Genomic DNA, 12,680 nt, shown 5'->3' on the forward strand with positions numbered 1-12,680 from the left:
TGGACCAAGCTGTTAGTAAATCCGACCCTAAGACTGAATGTCCACAAGCCCCACCCACAGCTGCTGACGGACTCTACCCTATTAGCATAGACCCCGCCCTCAGTGAGCTGTACACAGTCCGCCATGTTTATCTTCTTGCTAGAGCATTTAACAGCAGCATTCAAGAAATGTATTCTTATTAAAGCTACTAAAGTTATTCAGTACACAACCTTGTGTGTATTTAACAGTTTAAGTGCAATAAGACGTTAAAGAAAACTTAGTTTAATACTCACAGGACGCACCATCTGACAGCCAGCTTTCTGTGCACATGCTTTGTATGTGTGCGCTCAGAAAACCACATATCAGAAGTTTAGACTGATGTGGCTTTAAAACGCATGCAGATAAAAAACTTTCATGATGATTAAGAACTGCAAAGTCACATGACATTGTGAATGCCTCTGTAAGTGTTAGCAGACAGCTGAATCTTTGCTCCATCTCTGCTGTGCTTTAGGTTCATCCGGTGCAGCTGGAGCTGCTTTAGCCTCATTGCCAACTAAAAAGTCAAAAATTTGCAACGTCCTCTTCCATTGCATGAGAAATTGAGGGCAAACATAACTCCAAAGGCATGCACAGATCCACAGGAAATATTCCACCATCTGGGCACCTTTGCCTTACGAATCAGAGTCCTATGATTTGAGAAGCACTAATCCTAATCTCGCATACTGTCCGGCACAGATAGCCATGAGCATTTGGATGCAGCCCAAGTGTTTTTACAGAAATATACTGAAGTCTGCTGTTCTCAAAGAGACATTTCACAAATGAGATGTCATTAATGTATAAAGTGTTTTTTAGCCCTCAATGAGATCTATATTTTTTAGCTGTGTCTCAGTATTTACATTTATGCACTTAGCTTTTATCCAAAGTGTCGTAGAAAAGAGGAACAAAAGATGATCTGCATGGATTTTTTGGTCTGCTGAGCCCATTTGACCTAAAATATTTACTTAGTAAAGTATTGTTGATATTTCAGTAATTTAACCCTCTGGAGTCTGAGGCTGATTTGGGGCCTGGAGAAGTTTTGACATGCTCTGACATTTGTGCTTTTTTCAGTTGTTCATAAACATATAAATGACAAAAGTGTCATTACACTGTATTCAGCACAAACTAGGCTACAATAATATGTGAGGAACATGTATGTACATGTTTGTGTTTTTGAAGGAATAATGTTTATGCGTGGTTACTGAAAAAACAAAAAACTTAAGTCACTGAAATAAGGCCAAAATAAGTATATTAAATCTGTGTTCACAAGACTTCTGGGTATTGGAGGCTGTAGACTAGAGTTTTTGCTTCAAAATTATGTAAAAATTATGCTGCCTACTCCTTCATATAAAACAATATATTGATTTAGTTTTTGTAAGACACTTTTTGCCAAGAAACACAGTATGCGAGGAGGCGTGAATCACCACTGAATAATGGGCCATTCTCACCTGAGAAGACAAAAGAATTGGATAGTAATGAGCTGAAATGACTTGCATATTAATGAGGCATTTCAGTCAGGTAGGCTGTGAAAAAAAACCTTCTGTGATGTCTCAAGCTCATCATGATATATGAAACATACAGAAAAATATTATTACAATATAAAGTAATGGTTTTATATTATATTTTAAAATATAATGTATTTCTGTGATGCAAAGAGTCTGAATATAGGCTTTTAGTTTAAAAGCCTGCACATTTGGAGAAATATTGGATTCTCATATGCTTATGTCAATTTTCTATACTGAGAAGTTATATTTATTTAATATTCATTGTCATTACTATGAGCGCTGGTGTTTTCAATTCATCCTTGAAGTCGGAGGGCGCTCTCTGCATTTTTAGTCCACAAATTCATCTAAAAGAAGAAGAGGCTATTCCATGAATGGAGTTTCCAATTCATACTGCAGCCGGAGGGCGCTAAAGAAACAAAAACTCATCTAAAATTCATCTGTAGAAGAAAAGAAAACAGGAACTAACTGCATGTCTTCTAGAGCTCCCTAACCATGACTTTTACGTCCAGATAAACACTTTTGAAGACAATAAATACACGATTGAGACGATGAATGCATGTATTGCCTCTGAATTTGCGTCTGAATAGCGCTGGCTCCGTGGGCGTGGCCGCATTAGCGGATAATGAGCTGAATCACAGACTTCTGACATGGCTCTCTTTTCATACAGATTACATAAACACAGAAGGTTTGTTTTCGATTTGACTTAAATGATTTAAAACCTGACAATACATTTGCATGTTCACAGTTCTCTAATGTCAGTTAAAGGGTCAGTTCATTACTCACCCTCATGTCGTTCCACACCGTAAGACCTTCGTATTATTAGGAACACAAATTAAGATATTTTTGATGAAATCCGAGAGGTATATGACTCTGTCCATAGACAGCAATATAATAAACACTTTCAAGGTCCAGAAAGGTAGAAAAGACATTGTTAAAATAGTCTGTGTGACTGCAGTGGTTCAATCTTAATGTTATGAAGCAACAAGAATCATTTTTATGCAACAAAACAAAATAATGACTTTATTCAACAATTTCTTCTCTTTTGTGTCAATAATGAGCCGGTGTTCTGGGAGTGCTGGATGTAAACATTCAATCGTTTTTGGGTGAACTAACCCTTTAATGGTCACATGACATGCAGATAAACACCAAAATGTTATAAACAATCTATAAACAATATTTAATCTGTTTTTAGTAGGCCTAAGTGTTTGATTTTTATTCGAAAAATATATGTATACATATATAAAAAATTTCTTAAATAAAAATATGAAAAAAAAAATAATAAAATGTATAAAAAATATAAAAATACATTTTTAGAATTTGATTTTTAGGATTTAATTAATTACTAGATTTTCATAAACTCTTAAACCCCTGCACTATTGACTCATTTGTGTGTGTTTTTTTTAAGGCTTCACAAGAATTAGAGGAGAAATAACCGTGATATATTCAGCTCTATATTCTAGCGGAGCCCCCGGCGTGAGTTTTTTTTAAGGCAAACATTATTTCAGAACGTATTAATTCCTTGGCGACACGTCAGCCACACTATGACAGAACTATACAGCATTTATTTCCTTTTTCCTTTTTCATTCAAAATATTCACAAACTTGTTAACTATATCATGAATTATATGATATATTCTGATTGTCAAATATGTGGAAGTGAATGTATTTTGTCGTTCAAACACATCATGTTAGTTGATATAACGCGCAATGAGTTTGCACCGCAAATCTGTCATATTTACATCACGTAAATTCATACATTTTCCCCAAAAAACAAAAGTAAGTGGCCGGTGAACTGGAAGAAGAATAGAGTAAACTCAACATGTTCTCCCACCAATACGACCATATAGGTTGTTTGTCACTTCTCTGAAATACGACCCATAGGAGTGTTTACTAAAGTTGCGCCCCTATCGACAACAGGACACTTTCATTTTAATGCATTGTTCCCTTTTATCTGCATCATATTTTGGGTTATGCTTAGCTCAGTTGGCAGAGCATTGCAATAACAACATGCAATCATGTGATCATGCGATCATGGGTTCGATCCCAGGTAATGCATATGCTCATAAAGTGTATATGCACTATAAATCACTAAGGGTAGGTTTAGGGTTGGGGTGGGTGTAGTCGTTAATAAAAAAATTAGTTTTGCAAATTGGAAATAGGAGAAATGGTGTAAAAAGTCCACACATTGCATTTCAATGAACATGCATTTTGATTGGCAACGACAGTTATGCGTCATTTCATATCGACAGATGTAACACGACACTGTCATTATTTTGACGCCAGCTAGAGGGCGCATGACTTTAAAATGTAAATATTGGTCGTAATAAGGTGCTTGAAAAACAGACGTATGGAATTTGAATTTAACAAACTATAAATGTTTTTATATATATATATATATATATATATATATATATATATATATATATATATATATATATATTGCCTAGAACTTCATTTAAATGTCTGAATTAATAGTTGTGATATATGACAAGCGTGAAAGCACGTTTGAATTTAGCATTCTAATCACATCGGTGCGATCATATGCATCAAAGGGTTAAAATCAGTCCAGTTTCGGGGGTGGAGGGAGGCAATACCCTCTTTTGCCCCCTCATGGGCCTGCTTGAAAGTCTCACATTCCCTGCTACAGAATCAGGGTGTCATTGGCGGAGAAACAGTCGCGCTTGCGTTTAGCACAAGGTTATTTTTACACAAGGTTTACACTGAGCGTCTCGGGGTTTAACGGATGGAGAGGGCGGCGGGAGCTCCAACCCTCTGGCAGTTATTGCTCTTTAAGACGAGCGCTTCAGATTTATGGTCTGTGAGAGGGATACAGTAGTGCAACAATTATTAAGGCTGCTGCAATTAAACTGACAATTTGTAATGTAAATCGTCTTAGTTCTGCCCCCATCAGGCGCTGAATAATCAGAGCGGCTCGTAGCCAGCGGAAATCAATTCTCAGGCCCTGACTCCATCTTTTTTCCCTCCTTCCTTCCCTTCTCTTGTCTGTTTATTTGTTTCGGCGCTCTTATACAATCTCTCTTCACTTGCTCCATTAGCATTATCTTTCTATTTGTCTCTGTCTGTCTTATTTTCTTCCCTTTTCCTTAGATATATCACTGTTATTGAGTGTTATTTTAGTATTATTTGTGGTAACACGTTACAATAAGGTTCATTTGTTAACATTAGTTAATGTATAAACTAACATGATCTAACCATGAGCAATACATTTGTTACTGTATTTACTAATCTAGTACAAATCACAGTGCATTAACTAATGTTAACAAATACAACTCTTGATTTTAATAATGTATTAGTAAATGTTGAAATTAACATTAACAAAGATTAATAAATGCTGTGGAAGTGCAATTCATTATTAGTTCATGTTAACTATTGTAGTTAACTAATGTGAACTAATGAACCTTATTGTAAAGTGTTATGTTATGTATATAGTATTACAATATTTATTAATATTTTGAATTGGCTTTTATTTTTGTCTTTTCTATTTTAGTTTAAATTTTAGTTTTAGTCATTTTAGTATTTCAACTTTTCAGTTAGATGCCAAGACAAGTTTAAGTTTTTCATTTTATTTTATTTCAGCTTTCGTTTTCTGAAAATTATTTTAAACAATAACAATGTCTAATAATAATGTTCCCACTTCAGTATAGTGATTTTAATAACCGTAAACGCATCATCATCAAAAGTTTACATTAAAATTTTAATGTAGCATTTTCATTCAGTTTAACTTGATGTGCTAAAATAAGTACAACTACAACTGAGATAAAAATGAATAAAAACTATACAGACAATAAAAACAGAAAATATTAAAGTAAAAAATAAAATAAATAATAAATGCTAATTCAATGTATGAATAAAAACCACAAGAGTGTCTCAATGATACTAAAGTAACTAAAGTCCCTCCATCCATCCATTATTTTTGTTTTTCTTTTTGTAAACCTCCACTGCTCTTTATTTATTGTGACTGTACGCAGGAATAGTCCTGAATTGATTTCATTTCTCGTGGAGTTAAACCATTTAGTGCAGACGGAGAAAGGCGTCCCGCTGCTTCGAGATCCAGACGTATAATTTAACAGGAACCGTATTTCAAGTTCTCTATTCTTTCAGAGAATGGGAAGTATTTCAGGTTTGCGGATCTGCTCCAGTGAATCGCTCAAATGGGTCGACTATTAGCAGACTTCACAATGACTTATCCAATCACACTTCTTTGTTCAGTTTATTTAGCGGCGCTCTCGAGGAGCGTGTCTTGCGTGTTTGCAAATAGACTTCTTTCTGTCCGACACTAAATCATTTGTTAAATCAAGCAAACTCTTATTTAAGGTGCAAATTACATCTGAGGCTGATGGCTTCAGGTTTGTGCCACAAACTACAAAATAACATGGAGTATGAGGGGAAAAACAGATAAATTGAAAAATTATGCAGAAACACATTTATGTGGTGTGTGGAAAGTAAATGCAGGAAGAGTATGAACTGTTTATAGATGGACTTTTCATTTGTGGATGTTTGTCTCAAGTGTATATTGCTTTAATAATAGTTTGAGGTCATTAAGATTTTTAAAGAAGCTTTTCCATACTATTCAACAAGGATGTATTAAATCGTTTAATGTTTTAAAGTGATTTATATCACTTTATTAATTAAAATATATAATTATTATTATTGTTATTACTGTTCAGTAAATACCGTGCAATATCTGCTGTAATAATTTCACACTGTACAAAAAATCCTGTCACTTTACAGAAAACAAGCAGCTGTTGTTGTCAGAATAATTCTGTATATTTACAGAACAACCTAAAAAAAAGTTACAATTTCAAAACTGTTATTTACAAAAAATATATGTATTTTAAACAGCCATTTTCTGCTGAATTAGCAAGGCCACACTAAAATCTGTTTTGTACCTTTGAAAATACTTTGACATCCACCATAATAACACTGGAGGTAAAGAGAAAGACACACGATGAAGCAAAGTTCATCACAAGTAACTTGACCTTAAAATAATGCATTCATTTACCAACATAAGATGTAACATAAAACCCTAATGTACATAAGTGATAACAAAAGAAACATAATTATTAAAATTAAAAACCATCAAATGTGACCTGGGAATTCTGTGAATGTCAGTTTACAGCTTTTCACTGTGAATTATAAGATGATTTGTTTTTACTCTCAGAAATGAAACATTTAAAGAGATAGTTCACCCAAAAATGAAAATAATGTCATTACTATAGACTGTATACAACAATGGACGTAGTTTCCATGACGTCACCCATAGGTTTCTGAAGAGCATTTTTGAAGCCCAAAGTGGGCGGAGCCGGCCGTCGACATCTTGGCAGGGCATCACTCCCGGACAACCAAAAATGGGCAAAGAGGCGGGACATGGGTGGAGCTGAGGTGCCTAAAGGCAGGAACACACCAAGCCAACAGTCGGCCTTTGGGCAGTTTTTCTTCGTCAGCCGACTAAGTTTTCTCAGTGTGTTCCGCACCGTTGGCTGAAGTTGGTCCTCGTTGGCTTTTTTTGGCCGATTCAAAATGTTGAATCACCGTCGGAGCTCGTCGGTCCGTCAGGCCATCTTATCATTCTGATTGGCTGTTCAGATACTGCCACCTGCTGGTACGGAAAGTCATTTCATGTTGCGCAGGTGCAGAACGGACGTGCTACTTGGCCGTCGGCTGTTTAGCATTGGTTTGGTGTGTCAGGACAACTTTGGACACAGACGCTGCCAACGTGAGCCAACCCCACAGTCTGCTTTCGTCGCCACTAGTTCGTCAGCGTCGGCTTGGTGTGTTCTGGCCTTAACAGACAGCAGACAAACGGATAGTAGTGACAGCAGTGGCAATCCACCTGTCACTCAAGAGGCCATGCCCTTAATTATGCAGAACTTTAAGGCTTAATATAATTTAAATGGATGAGTTCTAAAAAATTTCACCCCCCTCACAGTTGACATGAAGGACAAAAATAGCTATATAGACCAAAACCACTTTTTGTACCAGGCTGTAAACATATTTCTGCTGTAAAGTTAGCCATTTTAACATGGGAGGTCTTTGGGATTAACTCCCTTTTGGAGCCTGTCTCTAGTGGCCAGACAGTGAATTGCAATTTAAGTCACTTCCGTGTTGGATTCAAGAGAGAGACCGGAAGGTTGCATTACTTACTCACCCTCATGTTGTTCCAAATCTGTATGAGTTTCTTTCTTCTGTTGAACACAAAAGAAGATATTTTGAAGAATGATATTTTATGACTGGGGTAAAGGGATGAGACAATGGTTCTCTAACTGGGCAATGTACCTTAAAGGTGCCCTAGATTCAAAAATTGAATTTACCTCGGCATAGTTAAATAACAAGAGTTCAGTACATGGAAATGACATACAGTGAGTCTCAAACTCCATTGTTTCCTCCTTTGTTTAAAAGACCTCCGAAGAACAGGCGAATCTCAACATAACACCGACTGTTACGTAACAGTCGGGGTCATTAATATGTACGCCCCCAATATTTGCATATGCCAGCCCATGTTCAAGGCATTAGACAAGGGCAGCCAGTATTAACGTCTGGATCTGTGCACAGCTGAATCATCAGACTAGGTAAGCAAGCAAGGACAATAGCGAAAAATGGCAGATGGAGCAATAATAACTGACATGATTCATGATAACATGATATTTTTAGTGATATTTGTAAATTGTCTTTCTAAATGTTTTGTTAGCATGTTGCTAATGTACTGTTAAATGTGGTTAAAGTTACCATCGTTTCTTACTGTATTCACGGAGACAAGAGTCGTCGCTATTTTCATTTTTAAACACTTGCAGTCTGTATAATGCATAAACACAACTTCATTCTTTATAAATCTCTCCAACAGTGTAGCATTAGCCGTTAGCCACGGAGCATATAGCCTCAAACTCATTCAGAATCAATGTAAACATCCAAATAAACACTGTACTTACGCGATTAGACATGCTGCATGACGAACACTTTGTAAAGATCCATTTTGAGGGTTATATTAGCTGTGTGAACTTTTTTAATGTTGTTTAAGGCAAGCGCGAGCTCTTGGGGCGTGGAGCACCAGATTTAAAGGGCCACACACCCTGAATTGGCTCATTTCTAATGATGCCCCAAAATAGGCAGTTAAAAAAATGAATTAAAAAAAATCTATGGGGTATTTTGAGCTGAAACTTCACAGAAACATTCAGGGGACACCTTAGACTTATATTACATCTTTTAAAAAGAAGTTCTAGGGCACCTTTAATTTGTTGTTTCCTGTTCTACTGATGATTTTACTGCTTTTATGTCTGGCTCCATGCATATTACAATCCTTACAGGGAATGATTAAGACAAATCTTGGAATAGTCTATAGATCACAGTATTAAATTATGATTATGTGTTTAGATTTCGCTTGCTATTATTTGAAAAACAGACTGATGACTTCTTAACTGATGACTGGGATTACAAATATTCTACCTATTATTGAGATTTTGATCTAACAGTAACCAAACAGCTGATGGCACCCATTGAGTAAATGATCTTTGAGTGAACTATCCCTTTAACAGTATTTTACTGTACAATTACATGTAAGGTTAGATCTGTTACAGTTAAGGGAACTTACTGTGGCATTTTTATAGTCTTTAACAGTTTTTTACAGTGTATTCCATTCCAAAATCAACCAGTGACAAACAACCACATACACTCATATTCTAAAAACTAAAGAAATGAGTATAAAATAAACATTGTATTTTTCAGAACATCCTGCTGTACTCAGACTTCCAGGAGTCGACCTTTGACCTGAGTCAGCTGCCGAACCATCGGTTTGAGGCCATGGATCATTTCAGCAAGTGTTTCCTGATAGTGAAGCTGAAGAGAGAGCAGGAGAGCCGGGAGCGAGAGACGTACGCAGGAGCGAGTCGGGACTGGAAAGCCGTGCGTGTGGATCTGCTGGCTCCTCCGGTGGAGCGCTACGCCTACGCCCTGCTGGGATGGACAGGCTCCACGGTATGAGCACCATTACATATCAGAGCTCTGATTGGACAAAATGTGAGCATGCGTGAGCTTTCGTTTACCATGGCACAAATGTCACACTTGATATGCACTTTCAGTCTTGTGGCTGCCGCATGCACGTGTCCGTTAAGTCCATGGGACCATAGGGTGTCCCATTTGCATTTTTAGGTTTCAGAAGGGTGCACGCAAGCGCCCTCTTTGCGGTTGATATGCGCCCTCGATGCACACTTTTGCTAACTTCTTCCTGACAGTCACAGTGGTGTTATGTCACAAAAGTACGGACTCGTAGGAAGACCGCAAGTGTTTAGGGTGCCATTTGGGACAGGGCCTATGTATTTTTACTGATCAGTTTTTATATGTGAAAAAGACTAAATTAAATCTGTTCATCATATAAAGTGACCATGTCTCTTCAGAAGACTTGGATTAAACCACTCAAATTCATATGGAATTTTTTTTTTTTTTTTTTTTTACAATCTTTTTATGAATGTTTTGAGTTTTGGGTGAACAGACTTTCAATGGAGGGACAGAAATCTCACATTTCATTAAAAATATCTTCATTTGTGTTAATTTTTGGGTGAACTACTCATTTACATAAATGAAAGATTTCTGCACTCAAACAATTGTGGCATCGTTTATTATTAACTGAATTTATTATTATTTGAATTTATATTTATTCAAATAATCCTATTTTCAAAATGCTTAGAATCAGCATAAATCTGTTCATTGTGAAAAAACTATTCAGTTAAAAAATATGAACATGGTTAAAATATGGCATGCTCTGGATCAAGCAATATTCATTTAATTTAGGATTTATTGATGATAAATATATATTATTATATATATTATTATATTATTGTGTATTTAAAGCACATTCAGTTCATTTATCAGTAAAAAAATCGGACTTGTTTCATTTGTGTGACTGACAAATATGCATCACATTAAGTTTATTACTTTGTTAAATGCATGGAAATTTTTATATGCAATTCAAATGCATAAATCTATATATAGTATCTATTGTGTTTCTGTCCCTAAACGTCTCATAAGCATGGAGGAAAGAGTTTAGGGGCGTCCAGAGACAGATACAGTTTGACTTGAGCTGTTTATAGATGAACCCTAACCTTGAGTCTTAGCGCTCACGTCCCCTGCGTCGCTTCTGCGGGCCGTCTGCTCCACGTGGATGCTTGACCCATCAGCTGTAATTACATTCTTCCACTTACCGCCTCCTGGGGTTTGCTTTCCCGTGATGCTTTCAACACCCACGGCGTGTGTAGGATCAGTGCAGTTTGAGGGCGATGAAGATGAAGAAAGAGAGGAAGTTAGTTTCTGAGGCTTATCATTATACCATGTGCATCTCATTAGAAGTTCAGAATACTTTAAAAATCAATGTATTCATGTATTCATGTCTGGATGTTTCATGGCATCCAATAGTGGAGTTTATTTCAAGCCCAAATAGACCTAGAGGAGCTTTAGATAATGACAAAAAACATTAAAAATACTGTATGTTTGAAGAGCTTAATGGAGAAGCGTTTAAATAGGTCTGCTGGCCATGATAAGAGTCTCTAAAGAGATTGGTAATGCTTAATACCATAAACAACAACAGGACGCCGCATCAATATACAGTAGTGTGTTCAGGTTTTAAATCTCATTTAACTGTGCGCTTTATTTACTCAAGGGAAATATATAAGCAAGAAATAACAAACTCCATAATGTTGCTTAGCAGCAGAATGTTTGCAGTTTAATTATTTAGATTATTCTGTTTGTGATCTAACTGTCCTCTGGTAATATTATCTGTATTTGATCAAGAGGGTCTCATATTATAATACACAAATACTGTAGCACTTTATCCTGGATCAATATTAACATTCATGTGCTTCATTTAATCTCATTGTGCTTTACAAAAATCGTTTGAGATATTAGAGAGCACTTTTTTATTTTCTCTATGTAATAAACTTACATGGTTTTATATATGCATGATTATATAGACTAATGCCAAAAGAGGCATTCTGTCCTGTAATGTGAGTCTCATGCAAAGAAAAGTGATTAATTCAAACTATAGCCTCACATAGTCAGATCTATATAGTCTCAAATATACTTATAATCAAACTATCATAACAGTGTAATTTTAATTTCCTCATCTGTCAAACATATCCACATCGCTACGATCAGATGCTTTCTGAACTGCTGTTTTCTCACCGCTGTCTTTTTTTGTTGTGTTTATTTTGTTATTGAGAGAAAAGTGCAGCACATATTTACATATTCATCTAAACGTTGCTCTCTGCAGCGTGGACGCCGTCGGTATGTTCGTTAAAAATGTTCATGCTCTGCAAAGGTATTTCCATCATTTTACTTCTAAGTGAAGAAGAACAAGAAAGAACTTTGCCGTGAATATATCAGGGCATTGATATCACATTCAGTTTCTTGTGCGTTACACTCAAAAAAATAGGTAATATTTGTTGTTTTTGAGAAAGTAGCCTATACTTTTAGGCTATGACAAATAATATTATCCAGAATGCATTGTAATATACTGTAAAAACAATGCATTTTGGGAAGTATTTGTCATTTTTGCGGTATATTACTGTGTACATTTTTTTATTTTTTTATTTACAACTATTTTTAAGAGTGTACGTGTGCATGAGTTGCTAAATCATGCGAGTGGCTGCAGTTCACTTAACGGCCACAGGTGTCGCTAATGACAAGGGTTAAATGTGCTAAAAACTGTGTAATTTTTAGTAAGTAAACCATTAGGAGTCTGAGTCTTTAACTGTTTTCTGTTCTTTTTCCAGCTGTTTGAAAGAGACCTGAGACGATTTGCCAGGCTGGAGCGAGGAAAACTGCTGGACAATCACGTGCTGTATGACAAAGCAACGGTATGAGACACACACACACACACACACACACACACACACACCTCCTCATGGCTACACGAACACTATTACTGATCAGAGATCGTATACAAGGAGACAGACCGCTTGAGAAATACGACAGTAGGGACTACAACGAGCTTCTTCCCAGGTTGGTGACATCACAAACTCCATAATTTACGTAAACCCTGCCCCCCGGGAACACGCAACAAAGGGGGCGGGTCCATGTCGGGCTGCTTTAGAGAAGAGGAAGAGTTGTTGTAGTAGAGTGTTGTTGTCATGCCGTCATTTTACACCGGACTGCT

At 36.4% G+C, this 12,680-nt stretch overlaps 1 protein-coding gene across 5 annotated transcripts in view; it reads left to right on the forward strand.

Moving 5' to 3' along the window:
• The window catches only part of dntt (deoxynucleotidyltransferase, terminal), a 180,857-nt gene that overhangs the window by 111,578 nt on the left and 56,599 nt on the right, over positions 1 to 12,680 (forward strand). For all 5 annotated transcript variants that reach the window (XM_048204013.1, XM_048204016.1, XM_048204018.1 and 2 more), the window contains 2 exons: positions 9,260 to 9,508; positions 12,298 to 12,381. In XM_048204013.1, the coding sequence (XP_048059970.1) occupies positions 9,260 to 9,508; positions 12,298 to 12,381 (333 nt within the window). The remainder of the gene's footprint in view (positions 1 to 9,259; positions 9,509 to 12,297; positions 12,382 to 12,680) is intronic.

The sequence above is a fragment of the Megalobrama amblycephala genome, linkage group LG10, assembly GCF_018812025.1.
Source record: "Megalobrama amblycephala isolate DHTTF-2021 linkage group LG10, ASM1881202v1, whole genome shotgun sequence".
In the NCBI taxonomy this organism is placed as follows: domain Eukaryota; kingdom Metazoa; phylum Chordata; class Actinopteri; order Cypriniformes; family Xenocyprididae; genus Megalobrama; species Megalobrama amblycephala.